This window comes from Bombina bombina, chromosome 3 (genome assembly GCF_027579735.1).
Source record: "Bombina bombina isolate aBomBom1 chromosome 3, aBomBom1.pri, whole genome shotgun sequence".
NCBI classification, from domain to species: domain Eukaryota; kingdom Metazoa; phylum Chordata; class Amphibia; order Anura; family Bombinatoridae; genus Bombina; species Bombina bombina.
The window spans coordinates 279,566,034-279,590,435 of record NC_069501.1 but is presented as its reverse complement, the minus strand read 5'-3'; the positions used below and the strand labels follow the sequence as shown (position 1 = coordinate 279,590,435).

Below are 24,402 nucleotides of genomic sequence, written 5' to 3'. Positions count from 1 at the left end.
CCAGGTTCAAATCTAGGCACGGCCGTGACATTAGGTAACCTTAAAAAATTTTCTTGGAATGTTGGAGGGATTACCTCCCCTATTAAGCGTAAACTAATAATTAAAAGATTGGGTAAACTAGATCCTAGTATAGTGTTCCTGCAGGAAATGCACCTTAAAGATAATGAAATCCCAAAACTTAAATCTAAATGGGTGGGGGAGGTAATAGCCACACCGTGTACGGTCAGGAAAAGCGGGGTAGCAATACTTTTAAATAAAAATCTTACTTATAAGATTATGAATGTAGAAAGAGACGAGAATGCTAGATATATCTTAGCACATATTCAAATTAACGACATAAGATTGGTACTGTGTAATATATACAGCCCAAATAAGTTTTCTATTGGATTCTGGGAGAAAATTAGGATTAAGTTGTTTCCTTATATTAGTCAAAATTTGATTATTGGAGGTGACTTCAATATGTCACTTTGTCCCAAGCTGGAGAGTCATGGGTCAAAAAATGCCGTGGAGTATAATAGACAAGCTAAATATTTCAATAAATTTTGTCATAAACTAAAGGTAATAGATATATGGAGAGTGAAGAACCCGGATTTGCGTATATACGTGTGAATCTAAAGTACACAAAACCTTCTCAAGAATAGACTTTTTATTAATTGCTAAGTCTTTATCTGTTTTAAGAACGGATTCTTGTATAAATGAAATAATGATTTCAGACCATGCTATTATATCGGTCTCTTTTGACTCTATGTCTCGGCCTAAGGACAAAAATCTAGCCTTCTTTTTCCCTAAATATCTTTTTAACAATGTTAGATTTGTACAGTGGTTAAGACAGAAGTGGAGAGACTATGCTAGTTATAATAATGCTTATTACGATAAAATAGAGACATATTGGGAAGCCTCGAAAGCTTTTCTGCGTGGGGAAATTAAGGCATATCGTTGTATAAAAAAAAAGAAAGCTAATGCCCGTGAAATACAACTTTCTAACCAGGTTACAAATACATACAGAAAGTTTCTCGTAGAGCATGGTTATATTAATTGGGATAATTATATTAAAGCTAGGCAAGCACAAGACATTTTTTTAAAATATAAACTACAAGAAGAAGAGTCGAAGATTAATGTACTGCATAGAGGCTTTCATGGTACTTCAGCGAAATACCTAGCAAGATTGGTACAAAATAGAAAGAGAAAGAACTATATTCTTGCTATTCGTAATGACAAGCAGAGATACACAGAGCTGGAAGATATTAGCAAGGCATTCTATAGTTACTATCAGAAGCTGTATACAAGTCCGGATATTAATATGTTAAACCAGGAAAATTTCTGGGCAGGTATTGAGATTCTGAAAGTATCTGAAGTAGATTTAGCTGCATTAAATAGTCCAATTACAGTAGAGGAGATTATTAAGGGCATAGATAAGGCTAAGTTAAATAAAGCTGCTGGCCCTGCTGAATTTTTGAAAATACTAGCTGAGGATATTAAATATACACTGGAGAAACTGTTCAATAGTTATTTTAGTATGAATGTGGAGCCTTCTAGATTTTTTGCAGCAGCAAACATTTCATTGATTTTGAAAAAAGATAAACATACAGAGGAATTGGCTTCTTATAGAACAATATCAGTCTTGAATGCTGATTATAAAATCCTTGCGGCTATTATTTCAGATAGACTCTCTAAATGCCTTGGCAAACTTATTCATACAGACCAAGTGGGCTTTATGTCGACAAGAAACTCATCCAAAAATATTCGGAAAGTTGTAAATTATTTAGATTTTATGTGGAATTCTGAGATTAATCAAAGTCAAAGTAGAGCTGACTAGGCTATTATCACACTGGATGCTGAGAAAGCCTTTGACTCTATTATCTGGAAACATCTTTTTAGAGCACTCTCAGAATTCGGATTTAAAAATCAGTTTTTTCAATTTATACAGAACCTTTATAAACACCCAATATCATATTTGCTAATTAATGGGGCCCTTTCTTCACAGATTACGCTTGGCAGGGGAACGAGACAGGGGTGTCCACTGTCACCCCTACTGTTTAATATGGCTATTGAACCATTGGCAATCTGGCTGAGAAACGCTATTAAGGGAATTGGACTTGGGAGCACAATCTTAAAGTTCTCTTATATGCAGACGATTTGTTGATCTGTGTTGAGAATACATCACAAGAAATTCCAATTGTATTATCATGTTTGGAGACTTACAGTTCTTTCTCAGGTTATAAAATTAATTGTGAAAAGAGTGAATTGATGTGGGTAAAAAAGTCAGGGAATAGCCCACAAAAACTACCATTTAAAGTAGTGGATACATTGAAGTACTTGGGTATATTTCTTAATACTAATCCCAAAACCTGGTATAACATCAATTTTGCCCTCTTATTTAGAAAATTAAATCTGATCTAGAAGCCTGGGCTCAGTTCCCGTTGTCAATAATGGCTAGGGTGAATGTAATTAAAACAATTGTCTTTCCACGTCTGTTATACCCTTTACAAAATCTTCCTTTTTTGATCCCCTCCAGAGATATCAGAACGATCTATGCGTCGTTTTTAAAATTTATATGGAAAGATAAGAGACCGCATATTTCATTGAAAAAAATAATGCAACCCTGCAGAATGGCAGGGTTAGCCCTACCTAATATTAATCTTTATAATATTATTATCTTGGCTAGGATCGCTATAGATTGGTTGACAGACGCTAATATTTTTTCCGCCAATTATCTGGAAAGTTATCTGTAACATCCGTTCTCTTTAAAAGCCATTTTACACTGTCCAGTTAAGAAACTTCCGGTAAATATTTCTGGTCTTATGTCGTTAAAGAATGTGGTAATAGGGTGGCAAAAGTTCTGTGCTATTTTAGAATTGGATTTTTCCTTTTCAGAGTTCCTCCCAATAAGGGGTAATGTAAATTTTACCCCTGGGATTCATCAGCCAGTATTCCAGACCTGGGCTGGAAAAGGTCTTAACTTCATTCAACAGCTTCTCTCGGCCGAGGGGTATATATTAACGTTTGAGAATCTTATGCAAAAGTTTGGTCTTCCTAGTAACAATTTTTATGCATATTTACAAATTAGACATTATATACAGGAATGGAACTGGGATACTAGTAGAGAAAGTGAGTGGGCGGAGGTGAAGAGTTGGATGAAAATTTTCAGGTCAGGGAGTACATCTATATCCCTTATGTATGACATAATGCTTGCCAAACAAAGCCTACTTTTACTGAATAAGACCTGTGAGTCTTGGTTATCTTATTTGACAGACATAAACACTGAAAAACTTATAGCAAGTTTCACTATGATAAGTAAATATCAAATCTCGATGAGTTGGAGGGAAGCACATTTTAAATTGGTAAATAATTTTTATTTAACTCCGGCCAGGCTCTCAAGATTTACTCCCCAGCAATTTCTTGTGCCCGCGTTGCTCATCCTGCGTAGCAGAATTGGTACATATGTTTGTGTACTGCCCAAAGATCTCATAGCTTTGGAGGAAGGTAGTTTTTTGGTTTAATAAACATTATCAATTAAATATTACCCTGGAGCCAGAAAATATTTTTTTTTCTAAATATACAGATCCCGGTTATGCCTTTAGGTGAGACTGTATTAAATACTATAATACTGTTAATGAGACATTTAATGGTTAAAAATTGGAAGGCTAAAAGAGTCCCGTCATTGAAGCTTGTCATCCAAGAAATTCAAAATCAGATCATTTTTTAATCTTACCATACTAGGTTTCTTAATGAGAAAAAAATAAAAAAAATGTATAATTGGATGGCTGCCTATAATTAAATCTTACCCAATCTATGTCCAAAAGTCTATTCTTTCCCCCTTTCTGATCTCAGAAAGTTTCATTGAGTTGGTCTTATTAGGGGACTTCCCATCTGAGTGGATATCACTTGGTGTAGACCAATAGTAGGCGGCAACATGGGGTGAGGGGGGGAGAGGAAGCCCCCAGGAGACCCTTTTTTTTTCTTCCCTTTTCCAGCCTGGTTTAAATATAATATATAAAATATACCAATGCGTGAGTTTTTGATGTTGCAGATAATTATACGGCTCTATCCAAATAAGAATTTGTCTTGTGTATATTATTACTGGCTTGTCTGAAATGATTGAAAATATAGATAAAAACCCCAACATTGTGGTACTACAACATTGTGGTACTAGCGAGTATATATATTAGAGCACTCTTAAATCCATATAAGTCTTGTATAGAACCCAATACAAATATGCGCATTGTAAACTGTTATAGTATCTGACTAATTTGCGTTGATGTAAGCTAGTGTATCATACAGTCTTATTAGGTTTATTTACTTTATTGCACCCTGCGTGGTGAATCTTTGTTTTGTTTTTTTGTGTGTCTCTGTACCTATTGTTGGTTATAAATAATAAAATTAAAAAAAAAGGAAAAAAAAAAAAAAGAAATTTGATAACTTGCAAAAGTTGTCAGATAGTGCCAAATTTGTATTCGGAACATCTGTAATGACATAAGTATCGATCTGTGTCGGATTGAGACCGGCGGATTATATGTTATGTCACAAATTACAACTTTTGCCGGTCTGTAGGCTTTGATAAATGGGTCGAATCAGGCTCGCCACAATTACGCTGTGGAATTCCAGCGTATTTGCGGTTGACGGCTTGATAAATATCCCTTAGTCTTCAGAATAGTTGTCAAATAGGGCACAGATTGCAGATTAAAGGAGTGATAAACAGCAAATTTATCAGCTCCAGGGCACAGACAAAATTAGAAAGCAGCCATCTTGGTCGGTGTACAGACCCCCCCCAGTGATGATATATTAATACATTTTTGTGTAAAATAATACATGTATGAGCTTTCAATTGTTTTCATAATTAACTGTGTATATATTTACCTACTTATTCTTAATAACTTGGAGCTATCTGCAAGTTTTTTTGTAAGCTTTTGCTAAGAAAGAACCTCAAAACAATATATTGCATTACTTTTAATCCAGAAAAAAAAGTAGTTCTTTAGGCAAAGTCAAAAGGTTTCACACATTTGGCTCTATTTTAATCTGTTAGAATAGATGTGCAAAGTGGTTCAGATGCGGTTTTACAAAAGTTTTGAATTGAAGATTATTCTGAAGCATTAAGAAACTCACTTTTGTGCATACTTTTATTTTTTCATGTTTACCTCTGCAGTCTGCACCATGAAAAATCAAACAGATACTTTGTATTGAGACCTCTCACAAATGGTATATATTCTAAGCCAATGAAAATAACTTTTCACATGCATTTCCATGTAATTTTTGGATTTTCTTTATTCAAAAACTTTAATCTTTTGTAAACCCATTTTGGCCTATTTTGCATTACCTAACGAAATATTATATTAAATATTCAAGGGACACTAAAGTAAAAATTAAACTGTCATATTTCAGATAGAGCACGCAGTTTTAAGACTTAATTTTACTTCCATTATCAACCTGTGTAAAGTATTTCTATATGCATACTTTATGAGGCACCAGCAACTACTGAGCATGTGCAAAAGTTCAGTGTATATGTATATGAGTCTGTGTTTGGCTGATATTTGTCACAGGATATGGGAAGCAGCAAAGTGAAGTACATTTTGAGGTTAATTAGAAAAGGTATAGGCATTTACTAGTAAGTTACAGTTGCAGTGAGGATTGAAAACCTGCTTGAAGTTTATATACTATGGTTGTGCTGTTGTTTTTTTGAGGGAGCACATAGTAAGCTTCTTTAAAAAGACAACTTACAAAAATCACGCAATCCTATTTTGAGAGTCTAATAGAGCAATCCAGAGTTACAGAGTAGAAGGAAGTCAAGAGTAATGTTAGAGGAAGGTTATGCAGGTTGGAATTAGAAGAGGAGAGAGTTAGACAGAGATACGTGTGACAAAATAATTAAAATATTTGTAGGCTAGGGTTATCAATTTTATTATTTGGCATAAAGAGTGCAGACAACATCTAAAACGGACTTGTGAGTCAGAAAAGAACATGTGAACTATAAGGATGTTATATTAGATAGCAGTCTCAGGCTAGATTTGGTAAGTTGAATGTTGGGGTAAAAAAGAGCCGAGTCAATGCCCTAAGTGCTGATTACCTGTCATCTAATTGATTTAGATTGCTATATAGCAAAGCATATATTCGGGGGGGTTGTTTGTTTTTTTAGATACATTTCCACATTTAGTTTATACAAGGTTTTTAAAATGATACAATAAAAATTATATTTTATATGTAAATACAGTACCCCACAAGGAGCAAACGTTACTGGGAGTGCTAAGTGTGCCCTTTCTTTAGTGTATTTGCTGACATAGTACTACTTCCTATATGGCACTTTTAAATCCTATCAAACAACAAATATCGCTTATTTGCAAGATTTAAAAACTGAATTGTACCTTTTAATTAAAACACATAATGCTGGCATTGATCACAGACACCGATGTTAAAGGGATAATTTATCAAAGGCTTTGCAAGCCTTTCGACTCCCTAAAACTGCATGTTCTCACAAGAGAACCTGCATGCCGTATTTAACAAGCAGACCTCTGCTTTCCTAATCTTTCACCACCTCTAAGGTGGCGAATTTCAATCTCCCTGGTTTCGTCCAATCGGCTACATTTAGCCATCGATAAACAAGCATAACCCAGGTTCTGAACCAAAAATGGTCCAGTTCCTAAGATTTACATTCCTCTTTTTAAATAAAGATAGCAAGAGGACGAAGAAAATTTGATAATAGAAGTAAATTAGAAAGTTGCTTAAAATTGCATGCTCTATCTGAATCATTAAAGAAAGAAAAATTGTGTTTAGTATCCCTTTAAGAAAATATAGTTTAAATGACTTGCTAACACAAGAAGAACGTCAACTCTTTTAATAACTAAACCCCGAGTTGTCAAGTTACTGATGAGTGATTTTAATAAAATGGAGGAAAGTTTGAATGTAACATTTTGAATTAATTGATGTCAAAAATGTTTATATCCATTTACAAACACTTAATTCTAGTCAATATTTGTGCCACACTTTCGACCCCAAAACATGTAATCCGTGCGATAGCAAATACAACAGGACAAGCAAGCACATATAGAAGGTCCATTTTAAAAGCCGTTAAAATAATATATATATTTATAATAAACTAAAAAGTGTCTAATTAGTGCTCCGTAGAGTAACATGCATTCCTTCTCCGTGTTACGCCGCTCTGCAGAGCCAGAGAGTATGACGTAAAGCGTGGCGGTGTCGCAAAGAGCTGAGGTCTGGTGTCCATGGCCCGGAAGTAGGATACACGTGTAGGAATTAAACATGGCTCTGTACCAGACTGCGGCTGGCATACTGGAGAAACTGCAGCGCAAAGAGGGGGCCGTGAAGACTCTGGTGTATGATAGCGGTTTTAAGGTGACTACATTATGCCGTTATGTGTCCGTAGCGCAAATGTTTGACTTAAATATTTTATATTCATGGCTTAGGGCCTTATCAATGAAACCACTTAACCATTTACGTAATTGTATATCACTCTGACAATTGCTCAGATTGACCAGATTGAAGGTGTAAAATTCCGGGAGTCAGGCTCAGTCCTGAAGTGCTAGAGTTATTCTAAAAATACTATCAAACTATCATCTTTCTAACAGCAAACTTCTGCATACAGCTACATGTTTGCTACTCTGTGTTATTATATTTTCCTCTTGTGCTCACAACCCTCATTTTAGGATTCAGACAGGGCATACCATTAAAAAAAAAAAAAAAGTTATCAATTTAATTCTGTTATCAAACTTAAAGGGACAGTCAACACCCGACACAACCGGATTCCATATGTTTGTAACGCAAACGAAGATCCGCTTGCACCGGCTCCCTTCTCTATTACCTCTATCCTTGTCCTAGGAATCCTTCCAAATACATACGTTACTCTAGTCGAAATATGGCTGCCAAACTCCTCCTCCTTCCCCATCTCACTTCCAAATCACACTCGTTCATGAAGGGATTGATGACACGCACGATATGTCATTGCGCATGCGCATTTGTAAATCAGCAATTGGACTTGACGCAATCCAATTAGTTAGATCAGTGTTAAGTAATACAGTACTGTTTAAAATATATGTTGGAAACTATTGGGGAAAATAAAGTTCTGCTTTTTTGGTTCCTATTGAATCGCGAATGCGCGAAACACCGTGAACGAGTGAAGATTCTGACCGAGGATTCCATTCTGATTGGAGAATGGAATTGAAAGAGAAGGTTAGTATGTAACCGTGGGGGGAGTTTGGCGGCCGTATATTTCGACTACATTAACGTATGTATTTGGAAGGATTCCTAGGACAAGGATAGAGGTAATAGAGAAGGGAGCCGGTGCGGGTGGATCTTAGTTTGCGTTACAAACATATGGAATCCGGTTGTGTCGGGTGTTGACTGTCCCTTTAAATGGTTCCCATACCCTGTGTTGAAGAGATACCTAGGTAGGCATCTGGAACACTACATGTCAGGAAATAGTGCTGCTATCTAGTGTTATTGCAAATGGATAACATTCATGCAAAACATCTGCCATATAGTGCTCCAGAAATGAGCTGGTTCCTAAGCATACATCCCTGCTTTTTAACAAAATATACTAAGAGAACAAAGAAAAAATAGAAGTAAATTAGAAAGTTTTTTTTAAAACGACGTGCTCCCTTTAAATGGTCATAATATTGTTAAAATGACATGCTCTCATTTATTAGAGCATGTCATTTTCTAAATAATGATGATTTAAAGATACATCATTTAATTACTATAATGGCCCTTTAAAATTCAATATTGCAGCATAGAGAGTGAAAATTCAGTGCTTCACTAGCAGGCACTTGTAAAGGGTTAAAATAAGAGATTGCTGCAGCCACAAGAGCAAATACAATAACATGGTAGTTATACTGTACTTGTGTTCATCAATGTAATGTTCCTTTAAACAAATCCAGGGCACTTTATTATGTTTTGCTTGATGCTGTTACTAGACATTAAAAATTGAGCGTTAGATAGAAATATGGATTAGAAGATACTGTGGATTCATAGCTCCCATTGGCAAATCAGGCTTCTATTTTATAAACAATCCGCTGTTCTGCAAACCATCCCACCTTTAGCTTTAGCATTATCATAAGGTTTAAAATACTTTTGTATTGTTTCCTGTGATGAATAATACTCATTAGTAAGAAATCTCTAATCTTTAGTTTATTTAAAAAATATTTTTGCACTGTTTACCAGCTGTTCATGTACAAACTTGTATAAATAAAAGAGAGAAGCGCTCAACCTGAGAACGAACAATAGCATAATAGCTTGTTCTATGGCTAGTTACCACCCAAGAAGCAGCCTCTTTTTGCTCAACATGTGCCTTTCACAGAGAAGAACTTTCCTGAAGCATATCAGTCTGATCCTGACTTTACAGTACAGTCCAGCCCCGAAATACCAGGCAATCCCTCTCTGAACGAGAGAAACAGCAAAACCCAATACGTACGTTTCGGCCTATTGTGGGCCTCGTCAGTGAGGTGCAGCTATATCCCTCTAGGCACACTGAGCAAAACCTTTGCTTGTATCAAAGGTTACACTTAGTTTTTCTTTCTGATAGAAAATAACCACACATTTGTGGTCCTATAGGTATGAACGTTTGGGATTGATTAAACTTCATTTTGATGTGTATATGACCTTGTGCTCCTAACAGTTATAACATTATTTGAGTGTCTTTGCATCTATAATATCCTTTTGCATTTAACATTATATTACATTAACTCCTTTTTTGGTCACAATTGCCAAACTAAACGCCAGAAGGCAAGACCTGAGTCTTGCAGAGCATAAGCCGAACTAGGACCCTGCATTCTTACCACTATTTCAAATTTTGTAAGTCATACATGATCATATCATAGAAGAAAACACCATGTTGTAAGCAACCCCTCTTTAGGTGCCATTGCCACAGGAATATATGGTTAGTGACTTGCATGTGATCTGATTAACAACACAGAGACAAATTAATACTTACATAGTTAATATTTACAACATATACATTAAGTATAAATGTTAGTGTATTGCTATGTATCATTGCATGAACATTTAGGTACCCGTTTTGTTGCGTGATGCATAAATGTTTTATTAAAAAAAAAAACACAAATGACAATATATAGATAGCTATGTAATTAACCCAGATTTTCTGTTTACTTCCCTCATAGAAATTTGACTTGTTAATGGATTCATAAACGGGGCCTAAAGTTTTTCTGATTCAAAATAAAAGGTGCACATTATTATCTAATTGTACTTTCTCCAATATGATTATAAAATGATACTACACATGCACATATTTTGCATATAGATTTAAATTTCCCCTATTCTCCTACCCAAAATAAATGTCCTCTATGGATCATAAACAAATATATTTTCCATGTTTGTTTCTCATATATGTAACATACATTACAACATACAGAAAAATATTGACATTTAGATGTAAGCCTGAAAATCGCATAGTTCAATAAAAGTTAAAATACATGTTAGATGCCTTTTTGTTTCCACTTACTTTTTATTATCCACTTTTAGAATGTGCGTCAATTGTATGCGCTTCTCATTGAGACACTACGTTATGATCCGGTGCTTGAGGAGATAATAAGCAGCTCACAGATGCTTCGTGGTCCAAAGAAACTCCCCTTGAACTTGGCCAAGGTGAGAACAATAGACTGTTTCATGAATATACTATGCTGTGTTTAATAGTATCTATATGGCACACCTGAACCAGCGCTGTCTAGCTGTGAAAAACTGTCAAAAAAGCAGTGAGATAAGAGGTGGCCTTCAAGGGCTTGAATGCCCTATCTGAATCATGAAAGTCCTGTGGTCTATGCATGTGCTGTGAGGCTGGGATAGTAAAGTCAAAATTATACCTGCATGATTCAGATAGAGCATGAAAGTTGAAGATACTTTTAAATTCACTTCTATTTTTAAATGTTCTCTCTCTTGATATCAGTTGTTGTAAAAGAATACGCACATATCCTACACTAGTGGGAGTTATCTGCTAATGATGCCTGCACATATTTGTCTCTTGTGATTGGCTAACTAGATGTGTTCAGATAGCTGCCAGTAGTGCGTTGCTGCTCCTTCAGCGAAGGATAACAAGATAATGTAGAAAATTTGATAATGCAAGTAAATTGAAAAGTTATCTAAAATTGTATGAAAGCTAAACCTAGGTTGGCTCTCATGCTATTTTCTAAGCCCTTGAAAGCCGCCTCTTATCTCAAGGAATTTTGACAGTTTTTTACAGCTAGAGGACGTTAGTTCATGTGTGACATAAAGATAACTTTGTGCTCATGCACGTGGAGTTGGCTAGGAGTCAGCACTGATTGGCTAAAATGCATGTATGTCAAAAGAACTGAGATAAGGGAGCAGTCTGCAGAGGCTTAGATACAAGATAATCAGAGGTTAAAAGTATATTAATATAACCGTTTTGGTTATGCAAAACTGGGGTATAAGTAATAAAGGGATTATCTATCTTTTTAAACAATACAAATTCTGGAGTAGACTATCCCTTTAATAAAACATCAGGATTCTCGTTTTGCTTTTAAAACAAAATAACTTATTGTTTGGTCTTTTTGCTAGATTTTGCATGAACTTTCACTATAACTTGTTACAATGCTTCACCATTCTGTTTCATTGAATATATCCTTTTGAGTAAGGGTCTATGTTCTCTCTCTCTATCTCCCTTCCACTCCCAGAGACCTAGAGATTGTATTTGTCTACATTTTTTGACTAGTGGAAGTAAATAACACGGCTCTTTTGTACAGCACAAATGTTATAAAATAAACATACAAAGTTGAGAAATTAAGGGACATAAACCCCATTTTTATGATTCAGATAGAACATACAATTTTAAACAACTTTCCAGTTTACTTCTATTACCAAATTTGCTTCATTTTCTTGGTATCCTTTGTTGAAGGAGCAGCAATGCACTACTGGGAGCTAGCTGTACACATTGGGTAAGCCAGTGGTAAGAGGCATATATGTGCAACCACTAATCAACAGCTAACTCCTATTAATGGATTGCTACTCCTAGACCTACCTAGTTATGCTTATCAAAAGATAACAAGAGAATGAATCAAATTATATAATAGAACACTGAAAAGCTGTTTAAAACGGCATGTTCTATCTGAATCAAGAAAGTTTAATTTTGACTGTCCCTTTAAAGGGACAGTCAAGTCCAAAAAAAACTTTCATGTTTTAAATAGGGCATGCAATTTTAAACAACTTCCCAATTTACTTTTATCACCAATTTTGCTTTGTTCTTTTGGTATTCTTAGTTGAAAGCTAAAACTAGGAGGTTCATATACTAATTTCTTAGACCTTGAAGACTGCCTCTAATCTGAATACATTTTGACCACTACAGGGCATTAGTTCACATGTTTCATATAGATAACTTTGAGCTCATGCACGTGAAGTGACCTAGGAGTGAGGACTGATTGGATAAACTGCATGTCTGTCAAAAGAACTGAAATAAGGGGGCAGTCAGCAGAAGCTTAGATACAAGATAATTACAGAGGTAAAACGTGTAATTACAGAGGTATAACTGTGTTGGTTATGCAAAACTGGGGAATGGGTAATAAAGGGATTATCTTTCTTTTTAAACAACAAAAATTCTGGTGTTGACTGTCCCTTTAATCCCACTGTTCCCCTGCAAATGTATGTACACAGAATAAACCCCTTAATAAGTTTCAAGAAGCTCAATGAATAGAAGATTGTTTAGAGTGGAATAGATCTGCACAAGGACCTAAGTGTAAGGAGCTATGGGGCAAGTGGTACAAATTAAAGTGAAAAATATAATGCTATTATTTTGGTTAAAATAAACAATTTAATTGTAAATATTAAATGGATATGAAACCCAAACATTTTATTTTGTGATTAAGATAGATCATTGGTTTTCAAACCTGTCCTCAAGCTTCCCCAACAGGCCAGGTTTTCTTGGATGAGAGCAGGTAAAATCAGCTGATTATTTCACCTGTGCTCTAGTTTAGATTTCCTCAAAATGTTTCCTGTTACGGAGGTCTGAGGACAGGTTTGAGAACCAGTGTGATATAGCATACAATTTAAAAAGTTTCCAATTTACTTTCATTATCAAATGTGCTAGGTAGGTGTCTGGAGCTCTACATGCCATCTAGTGCTTTTGCAAATGGGTAACTTTATTGCAAAACTGCTGCCATATAGTGCTCCAGACAAAGGCAGGCTCCATAGCTTACATCCATGCTTTTCAACAAAATATACTAAGAAAAAATAATAGACGTAAATGTAGGAAGTTTAAACTCGCATGCTCTATCTGAATCATGAAATAAACATTTTGGGTTTCATAAACCTTTAACCCCTTGAGAGCTTATGACGGCTCTGAGCCGTCAGAGTTTCCCACTCTGGTGCTAATGACGGCTCAGAGCCGTCACTAGCACTCTCCCAACTTGAGGGAGATCTGGGGGCTCCCACCCGCTCCTACCCCGGCGATCAGTGCTGCATAATGCCAGGCATCGCCGGGGCTTCCCGTTTTGCCTGGTGACGTCACGCGCAATAACGTGATGACGTCACCGCGCAACTTTATTTAACATTAACAATGTTAAATATAGGAGCAAGGGGCATGCTGCTTAGAAGCCTGTATCTCAGGCGTCTAAGCAGCTATAGACCCCCAAGACCCACCATTGGAAAGGTAATTGCCTAACCTTTCCAACAGTGTAAGTCTTGGGGATCTGAAATAAATAAAAAATAAAAGTAAAAAAATATATATTTTTAAAAATATAAAATAAAAAACCTTTAAAAAAACCTTAGCACCCAGGTGGGAAAGTGCTTAGCACTCAAAGGGTTAAAGGGACACTGAACCCAAATTTTTTCTTTCGCAATTCAGATAGAGCATGCCATTTTAAGCAAGTTTCTAATTTACTCCTATTATGAATTTTTCTTCGTTCTCTTGCTATCTTTATTTGAAAAAGGCATCAGAGCTTTTTTTGGTTCAGAACTATGGACAGCACTTTTTTATTGGTGGGTGAATTTATCCACCAGTCAGAACGGACAACCCAGGTTGTTCACCAAAAATGGGCCTGCATCTAAATTTACATTCTTGCATTTCAAATAAAGATACCAAGAGAATGAAGAAAATTTGATAATAGCAGTAAATTAGGAAGTTGCTTAAAATGTCATGCTCTATCTGAATCACGAAAGAAAAAATTTGGGTTCAGTGTCCCTTTTAAGGATTTTTTTTTTTTTTTTAGTTGAATAAAACTATTTTAATTGTTATTAAGGTAATGATTGTTTTTCTCCTTTCAATAAAATACAGCTGAAAAGTTGAATAAACGGGAGATAGTTCACCACCCAATACTTTCAGAATTATCTATGTATTTCTAGTATATAGCAACTAAACCAGTAATTTTCTGATATAACTGAAACGATACAATCAAATCCACCCAGATCTTATTTGTCCCTTTCAGTAAAGTAACAGCTCAGATTGTTCTTATTAATTTAGATTTCTATATAATGAAATATCTATGGTCAACACTTTTATACACCAATAAAGTTAAAGGGACATGGAACCCCAAATTGAGATAGAAAATACAATTTTAAAAATGTTTCCGATTTACTTTGATAATCAATTTTGCTTTATTCACTTGTTACTCTTTGTTGTAGAGATGTAGTGTTCACATGTCTGCAGAACTACATGATAGTATATCGTGCATGAAAGAAAAATGTGGAGTTTTATGCCCCTTTTTTTAATTAGGCCAATTAATTAGCGGCTAATCTACTCTCTCTTTCTCTCTCTCTTTCTTTCTCTCTTTCTTTTTTTTTTTTCCCCACCCTCAGGTTCTGGTATATGACTTGTTATTTGGGAAGGGTGTTCAGTGTGGTGGTCGCTGGAAGGCAACTATCTTTGCAAACAGGGCTAGACTACAGGCCGAGCTTGCAAAGCTGAAGGTCAAAAATAAGGTCAGCAGTAATAAGGAACTGGTGACTTCACTGGGTGGTACTGTTGCTGGTAGGTCCGATATATTCTGGAAATTACAGTCTGTAATGATTACAATCCTTGTTTGTTTGTTTCCCTTGAACATGTGAGTTTTACACTTCTGGCCTGCTTTATGGTTACCTGTTTATGACCACTTATCTGTTCTCAGGGCCCACTATTCCTCGGTATGCCCGTGTGAATACACTTAAGACGAGCATCAGTGATGTTGTTGCTTACTTCAAGCGTCAAGGCTATACCTATCTTGGTAAGGCACGGAGGTAGGTCGACTAATGGTGGAAATTAATTGTTGTTTTTTTGGCAATTTAAAGGGCACAGTATTTTATTTACTAACTTAAACTGATTGTAAAAAGAAAATACATGTTTTACACTTTATTCACCAGCATCATGTCAGTATTTATGATAAGAATCTAAGTAGTGCTCTCTAAATAATATATCAGCTTATGGCAGGGTTATAACACAATACAAAAAATAATTATCCTTAAAAATAGAAACCCTTAACTAACATGCATCTACTAGAAACCATACAATTAATATAAATATCTGAATTGTTTTATTTAGTTAATATCCATGAACATTTTGAAATATATTTGTAATACCAGAATATGAAACACTATTATACACGTTAAAACCAACTATTAAGATATGCTATCCTTCTTACAAACCCCAAAAAAATTTACCTTTAAAAATCAGCCTTATTTACAAATAGCCTTTCATTCAGTTAACACAGTGAGACTAAAACCTTTGACTCTTAACATCCAAGCGATACAATCCTAACAGTGCTTATAAACAATAGGATAATATATATTTCTGCTATTTAACTGCAATTTATCCTAATACAATATTGATTTAAAACATCAGAATCAGATAAGTTACTTAGTCTACCAGATACAAATTTAAACAATACATAGGCTTATGAAATACTATCTTGAAATACAAACTACTTCTTTAAATCTGCTACATACAGCAATAATAAATGTTTACTTAAAATATTTGCATACCAATAGGCAAGCTAAGAACTATTTAAGGTTATGCAATACAATTTAAAAGCACAATTTGCTCTCTCCAATCTCTCCCAATTGTAATTTAACTGCAGTACACAAATTCTAGTGTAATATTAATAATCTCATAGCCATGAGCTGCAATAGAGTGGCCTGAGAGAGATCATTTGTTTTTCACCCCACAGGTGTTTTTATGCACCTATAATTTTGTATCCTGCAGCATAGAAGAACTTGGAAAGTTTTGGCAGCAGCCTGGGAAGAAGTTCATACAGGATCTCCATGTCCCAGATCTGTTGGTTTTTCCTCCTGACACTGACTTTCATGAGGACTATTTATACACAGCAGGACACCTTATATTACAGGACAAGGTGAGCGTTCACTAACCTATTCCCTTTCCAACTTGCACTTTCCAAGTATTTTTAATTACTATGTCTTTCCTTAGGCAAGCTGTCTCCCAGCTATGCTTCTCTCCCCTCCTGTGGGTTCATCTGTTATTGATGCCTGTGCTGCTCCCGGAAACAAGACAAGTCAACTAGCTGCACTAATAAAAAACAGGGGGCAAGTATTACAAGTTACCCAGGCCATGGAGATAAATGAGGGACTTGGATCCAATTCTACTAGCTATACAACACAATTTTTTTTTTCTATAATTTATATATTGTTTTCAGAATGCTTCTTTAAAAATCCTGTTCTAAAATCTCTTACTATTTTCCTTGTGTAATCTGTATGCTGTTTTCTATTTTCACTTGTAGAAAAGTATTTGCATTTGATTTGGATACCAAACGTTTGGCTACAATGAGCACCCTTTTGCTACGAGCAGGAGTCACATGTCACGAGCTTGCCAATAAGGATTTCCTTACAGTTGATCCAAATGACCCGAAGTATCAAAAAGTTACCCATATCTTGGTAGACCCATCCTGCAGTGGATCTGGTAAATGAGAGGAACTTAGCTAGAAATGGACTTTATAAAGACACCATAATACAGTGGCAGCAGGATGTCGCACACTTTTATATTTAGGGACATAGAACATTTAATTGAAAACGTCCATTTATATTTTAAAAGTTCCATAACACATTATGGTACAACTAGACAATGGGACACAAAGCTGCTAAATAGCTCCTCCCTTCCACCCCAGTCATTCTCTTTGCCTACGTTAGTGATAAGAAGTGGCAAAGTTAGGTGTTAGATTAGATTCTTCAATCAAGAGTTTATTATTTTTAAAGTAGTGCAAGATTGTGCTGCTTTGTTCTAGGGTGTAGCCGTAGACACTTTATTTTTTATTTATACCTCATTAAATTTGGGCTCTTTATTAAGGGTTTCAGAGTTAGTTTCTCCTAAAAGTCTTAGGGGACAGTTTGGGCGAGGAACTGGGGCTGTATGTAATATGTTAGCTCATCTCCCGGCGGTTTAATAATAGCCGACCGGGACTTTGCATATGGGTATAAGCTTTACTGCAAGCTCAATGTGAGGTGGTTCCACGATTAAACTGTACTAACAGCTACCCAATCTGAAGCTGGATCGGTCTGTTATTAATCTCCCGGCGCTTTCACTTGTAAAATATTAATGGCGACCGGGAGATGGCTTTTGGTAACGCCCACGATGGGTGGAGTTATGTGTGGTGCCAATTTAGTTGCGCACCGCTTTACTAATACTTCCGTTATCGGAGGAACCAGAGGATTCAGTCTAGGTGTTTGTTCTTAGTACCGGACAGTACTTCAGCTGAGTCCGGAATTTTTGCGGAGCAGAAGGGCTAGCAGGCACCTCAGCTAGGCTTAGCTGAGGTGTAGAAGGGTTTGCAATATCGTGTACTTAGTACAGACATTTTTGCACAAAAGCCCAAGTAGCTCGCACTGATAAATAATAAAGGTTACACTTTAAGAGTTAAAGACACAGTAACGTAATTAAAAGTTACTTTAAAAATTAAAGAGACAGTAACTTTTTTTTCTGTCTTAGTTTTTATTTGATCACCTATATGTGAGTCAAATTGGTCCAAGAGACCCTACACAGTGTCTCCTTATGTTTTGAAAACAAATATGGAACCACCAATCTCTCTATTCTTTGTTATGAGAGATTTGGTTTAGCTGAGGTGTAGCTAGGTTCTCTAGTAATTGTGTACTGTTTTAGTTTTTTTTCTGCACACAAAAAGGTACATTTTAAGATTTAAAGAGACAGTAACGTTTTTTTGTGTGTTAATTTTTATTACAAAATTTCACTATTTTCTGAACCTACTCCTTCTTAAGGTGTTTGCTGTTTAGGAGTCTATTGACAAGGGTCAATCTATGCCACATTTTCTCCTACAGTGCCCCAAAAAATGTATGGCCTACATGCAGTGCCCTGCGTTTCCTCTCACACTCCACCTGGAGTTACTCTGCATTTCATGCATTATTTGTTTTTCCCACGAGGTAGAAAACATTACTAGAGGACATCTTTTCAGTCATTTAGGATGATTGCTATTCTGAATGTTTCTTCCTTGTAACCTGTAAGATGAAGATACTTCGGTAATATCTGAGGGGGGATTCTCAGACTCAGATGGAGTAATATCTTTATCTGATCCAGAGGTTGTTCTCTTTCAGTTTTTTTAGCTTTAATACCTCCTTTTGTTAATTGAGGAGGTTTTAGCTACCCCGGGCGACCCCGACACTAGAACTGCTATATCCTTAGAGGATAGTTGTGTTTTCAAAGGTCCTAGGGACAGAAATTAGAGGGTCTACTCAAAAGATGTATGTACGCCAGGGCCTACAATGGCGGCCAGCTGTGTACATTGCTACCGTCACTAATGCGGCGGCATATTGGCTCGATACGTTGTCTGATGCTCAGGATAGAAACTTCTCTGGATGAAATCCAAGATGGGGAAAAAAGCTCTTAAGCTAACTAATTCCTTTTTTTACGAATGTTTCCCTTCAAGTTATCAAACTGGGAGCAAAGATTTCAGGTTTCTCTATTCTAGCTCGCAGAGCCTTATGGTTAAAACCTTGGTCTGCGCATGTGTCGTCTAAGCTTTTAGCAATTCCTTACAAGGATAAGACCTTGTTTGGACCTGGCTTGTCGGAAATTATCTCTGATATCACGGGAGGTAAAGGTCATCTTCTCCCTCAGGATAAGAGAAACAAACAAAAAGGACGACAGAGTAATTTTCGTTCCTTTCAAAATTTCAAGGGAAATTCTTCCTCTTCCGGGAAAACAATCCAAGAAGCCTGCTATTGAATCAAAGACAGCATGAAGGGCCTGCCCCCGATCCGGGAAAAAATTGAGATGTTCAGGATCCCTGACCAATAGAAATAGTGTCCCAGGGATACAAACTAGAGTTCAACAGGCTTCCTCCCAGAGGCAGGTTTCTGCTTTCAAGATTATCTGCAGACCAGACACGGCATTCTTACACTGTGTAGGAGACCTCTCCGACCTGGGAGTGATTTGTTCTTGTTCCGATACAGGAACAGGGTCTGGGATTTTATTCCAATTTGTTCGTGGTTCCCAAAAAAGAGGGAACCTTCAGACCAATTTTAGATCTCAAGAGTCTAAACAAACTTCTTAGAGTACCGTCCTTCAAGATGGAAACTATTGGTTCCATTCGCCCTTTGATCCAAGAGGGTCAATTTATGACAGTGGATTTAAAGGATGCGTACCTGCATGTTCCCATTCACAGGGATCATCACAAGTTCCTAAGGTTTGCCTTCCAATTTGTGGCTCTTCCCTTCGGTCTTGCCACAGCTCCCAGAATTTTCACAAAGGTTCTGGGTTTGCTGTTAGCGGTGCTTCGGTTACGGGGCATTGCAGTGGCTCCCTATCTGGACAACATCCTAGTCCAGGTGCCATCCTTACAACAAGCAAGATCCCTCACTGACATTGTGTTATACTTCCTGCGATCTCACGGGTGGAAGGTAAATTTGGAAAAGAGTTCCTTAGTCCCAAATACAAGGGTAACTTTCTTGGGAACCATAATAGATTCCCTATCAATGAAGATTTTTCTGACAGAAGTCAGGAAATCAAAGATTTTCGATACTTGTCTAGCCCTTCAGTCCACTCCTCGGCCATCAGTGGCTCAGTGCATTCTGGAGCGGGAGACAAGGGATTCTCTTCAATGGTGGTTGTCTCGGGATCATCTCTCCCAGGGAACCTGCTTTCGCAGACCATGTTGGGTGATTGTGACAACAGATGCCAGCCTTCTAGGATGGGGAGCAGTCTGGGGCTCCCTAAAGGCTCAGGGAGTTGGACTCGGTCTGAGTCTGCTCTTCCTATAAACATTCTGGAACTGAGAGCAATCTTCAATGCTCACTCTGGCCTGGCCCCAGTTAGCCTCGGTCCAGTTTATCAGGTTCCAGTCGGACATAACTTCAGTGGCTTACAATCATCAGGGAGGAACGAGGAGTTTCTTAGCAATGACAGAGGTAACCAAAATAATCCAGTGGGCGGAAACGCACTCTTGCTGTCTGTCGGCGATCCACATCCCAAGGGTGGGCAAGCAGACCTTTCATCCGGGGGAGTGGGAACTCCATCCGGAAGTGTTTTCCAGCATGATTCTCAAATGGGGTCAGCCAGAATTGGATCTCATAGCATCTCAGTCTAGCATACCTATTTCCTCAGTTTGCTCTTCTTCCTCGGGTGATTGTCCGAATCAAGCAGGAGAGGACCTCTGTGATCCTCATTGCACCGGCTTGGCCTCGCAGGATTTGGTATGCAGATCTGGTGGACATGTCATCTCTGCCACCTTGGAGACTTCCATTGAGAAAGGACCTTCTAATTCTAGGGCCTTTTCCTCACACAAATCTAGTTTCTCTGAAGCTGACTGCTTGGAGATTGAACGCTTAATTTTATCCAAGCGGTGCTTTTCAGAATCGGTCATAGAGACCATGATTCAGGCTCGTAAACCTGTAACTAGTAAGATTTACCATAAGATTTGACGTAAATATCTCTATTGGTGTGAATCCGAGGGCTACTCCTGGAGTAGAGTTAGGATTTCTAGAAATGTGTCCTTTCTCCAAGAGGGTTTGGAGAAAGGATTATCGACAAGTTCCCTAAAGGGTCAAATATCGGCCTTGTCTATTTTGTTACATAAGCGTCTGGCGGACGTACCAGATGTGCAATCCTTTTGTCAGGCCTTGGTCAGGATCAGGCCTGTGTTCAAATCAGTTACTCCTCCATGGAGTCTTAATTTAGTTCTCAAAGGTCTTCTGGGGGCTCCGTTTGAGCCTATGCATTCCTTAGATATCATCTTGGAAAGTTTTATTTATTGTTGCTATTTCTTCTGCTCATAGAGTGTCAGAGCTCTCGGCATTGCAGTATGAGTCTCCTTACCTTATTTTCCATTCAGATAAGGTAGTTTTACGTACTAAATTAGGATTTTTTCCTAAGGTTGTTTCTGATCGGAACATTAATCAGGAGATTGTTGTTCCTTCTTTGTGTCTTAATCCTCCTCCGAAGGAACATCTTCTGCACAATTTGGACGTGGTCCGTGCTTTAAAGTTTTACCTGCAGGCGACAAAGGACATTCGTCAGTCTTCTTTGTTTTTGATTTTTCTCAGGAAAACGTAAGGGACAGAAAGCTACGGCTACTTCTTTCTTTTTGGCTGAAGAGTATCATACGTTTTGCATATGAGACTGCTGGACAGCAGCCTCCTGAGAGTTACAGCTCATTCCATGAGGGCTGTTGCTTCCTCATGGGCATTCAAAAATGGAGCTTATGTGGAACAGATTTGCAAGGCTGCAACTTGGAGCCCTCTTCACTCTTTCATGATTCAGCTAGAGCATGCAATTTTAAGCAATTTTTTTAATTTACTCCTATAAAGTTCTTTGTTCTCTTGCTATCTTTATTTAAAAAGCAGGAATTTTAAAGCTTGGGAGCCAGCCCATTTTAGGTTCAGCACCCTGGATAGCGCTTGCTTATTGATGGCTACATTTAGCAAACCAATAAGCAAACATAACCTAGTTTCTGAACCAAAAATGGTCCGGCTCTTAAGCATTACATTCCTGCTTTTTAAATAAAGATAGCAAGAGATTGAAGAAAAATTGATAATAGGAGTAAATTAGAACATTGCTTAAAATTGCATGCTCTATCATTACATTAAAAAAAAATGTGCGTTTAGTGTCCCTTTAATAATTCCACTAAACAATGAAAAGCAGTCAACCTCCAAAGCAGGTTTTTGCCAAAAATATTATTTCTCTGTGAATTGCAGTGTTACCCCACATGCAAGGGGTTCATCTCTGGATTACACTGTTACCCTTAGGGTACAGATTAATTAGCATATGCAAAGATGAAGGCCTTATGCATTCAAGTAAAAGTTATTTGTGAAGTGAGCTAAAAGAGACTGAAATAACCGTTTTCCAGCTATGTTCATTCTCATTTAAGTGCATCATACATCTCTTATCAACATCAAACTTTTTTAATGATAATTTAATTCTTGTAAGACTTTTTCTTGGTAATATAACTGTATAATTCCTTCACAGGAATACCAGACCATGGGAGGGCTCTTGGAGAAGAAGCAGAGAAGACGGACAGACTAAAGGCATTGTCTGGATTCCAGCAACGTGCTGTCTCTCATGCTCTCGGCTTTCCTTCAGTGCAGCATGTTGTCTATTCCACCTGTTCTATCTACCAGCAGGAGAATGAGGATGTGGTGAAGAGCATTCTAGAGCAAAACCCAGACTTCAAGTAAGGAGGAATGCTCATTGTACTCACCCCCTTGTTATCAATACCCGCTAATTTAATTTGAAGTTTGTATTTACCCATCTGCAGTCCTGAGTAAAATTAGCTGTATAGATTACCAATAATGGAAAAGGTTGCTAGTCTTCTCGTTTTGAATATAAGTCTCATTAATTAGCCCCTGGAAACACTGTACTAGTCCAAGACTAATTTCAGCTTGTTAGCCTTAAAGGGTAAGTCACACACATTTCAATTTTAGAGCCAGTACCTGCTGTCTTTTGGAAATCTATTTCCCTGACACCCAAAACAAGATGACAATCCTGTACTTGTGTATAGTGCATGACCTTGTTTTACACACATGGGCAGCAGAAGAAAGAGAAAGGGAAGCCCTCTCTCGTTGTCTTCCCTAATTTGTAGCAATGCCCCTTTAAGTAATTTTAACTTTTTATTTTATTTAATGCTAGTAAATGTGTGTAAATATATATATATATATACACACACACACATATGCATACAGTATACAACAGAAGTGAGTACACCCCTGGGCAATATCACTTAAATATCAAATTATTCAAAATTGTATCACCTCTCAATAATTGTTTTATTTCTAAGTTGACAGGCAGAGTTTTTCCTATTATAAACAATCAAAAAAACAAATACTTTAGAAAGATTATATTGAAAATACATGCCCCAAAGTAGAAACTTAATGCAACAAAAGTGAATACACCTGTGGTCACACAAGTTAGATCACTGAAACAAAATTGAGTACACCTATGATTTCCAATTAACCTAATTGCATGAGCATAGTTACCAGAACTGTCTAATTGACCAATGGGCTGTGTCTATCTGCAAGTTTGCATCATGTCTCCACATGGAAAAGAATTGCCAGATGAATTGAAAAATCTGATTGTGAGACTTCACAAAGATGGAAAAGGATACAGGAAGATTGGTGACCAACTAAAAATCAGTCAAAACCAGTTGCAGCAGTAATCAGGAGGTATAAATCGATACACAATGCCAAAAATCAGAGCCGTAATGGCTGTCCTCCTAAAATGACACCACGGACAGTGGGCTACTTGGACAATCTAGCTTTGAAAAACAGGCAACAGGCAAGTGCTTCAGATTTGGCTCAGGGATTATCAATATAAATTGAAGTTTGTGACAGTGCTAAGGACATTGCATTATGTCAACTTCTATGGACAGCATCCAAAGAAAAAAACCTTGCTTGCTCTTCGGCACAAAACTGCAAGATTAAACTTTGCTAAACAACATGAAAAGCCTGATGAATACTGGGAGCACATTATTTGGTAAGATCGCCAAGACCAAGATACAATTTCTCGGCTCAGATGGGGTGCAGCATGTTTGGTGTGAACCTGGTTAGGATTATTACAGTGAATGCATAGTCCCAGCAGTGAATCATGGAGGTGGGAGTGTGACAATATGGGGCTGCATGACTGCAAAAGGTGTTTGGGAGATGACATTTATAGATGGCACAGTGAATGCCTGCAATATACCAAAATACTGGCTGACAAGATGACTCTCAGTCTCCAGAAGTTTGGCAGAGGATGAATATTCCAGCTTGATAACAATCTAAAGCACACTGTCAAAATCACAAAGGAGTTTCTAAATGAGAAACAAGTGAAAACTATGACCTGGCCAAGTATATCACCTGACTTGAATCCAGTAGAACTCCTTTGGGGTATTTTAAAGAGAATGGTAGAGCAACACAACCCCTCCAGCAAAGAGCCGCTGAAAAAAATTATCTCTGAAGAAGGGCAGAACATCTCTCCAGAAATTTGTACGACACTGGTTTCCTCCATACCAAGAGGATTGATTATGTCTT

At 37.2% G+C, this 24,402-nt stretch overlaps 1 protein-coding gene across 5 annotated transcripts in view; it reads left to right on the top strand.

The window, feature by feature from the left end:
• The first annotated feature begins 7,195 nt into the window (after window positions 1-7,195).
• Window positions 7,196-24,402, top strand: part of NSUN5 (NOP2/Sun RNA methyltransferase 5) — a 31,730-nt gene continuing 14,523 nt past the window's right edge. For 2 of the 5 annotated variants that reach the window (XM_053706310.1, XM_053706309.1), the window contains exons 1-8: window positions 7,196-7,344; window positions 10,486-10,608; window positions 14,764-14,935; window positions 15,072-15,180; window positions 16,142-16,289; window positions 16,364-16,479; window positions 16,674-16,852; window positions 22,364-22,568. In XM_053706310.1, coding sequence (XP_053562285.1) covers window positions 7,252-7,344; window positions 10,486-10,608; window positions 14,764-14,935; window positions 15,072-15,180; window positions 16,142-16,289; window positions 16,364-16,479; window positions 16,674-16,852; window positions 22,364-22,568 — 1,145 coding nt within the window. In that variant the 5' untranslated portion in view covers window positions 7,196-7,251. Of the gene's footprint in view, window positions 7,345-7,963; window positions 8,179-10,124; window positions 10,187-10,485; window positions 10,609-14,763; window positions 14,936-15,071; window positions 15,181-16,141; window positions 16,290-16,363; window positions 16,480-16,673; window positions 16,853-22,363; window positions 22,569-24,402 lie in introns of those variants that run through there. The other 3 variants (XM_053706313.1, XM_053706312.1, XM_053706311.1) reach the window with 3 other exon arrangements.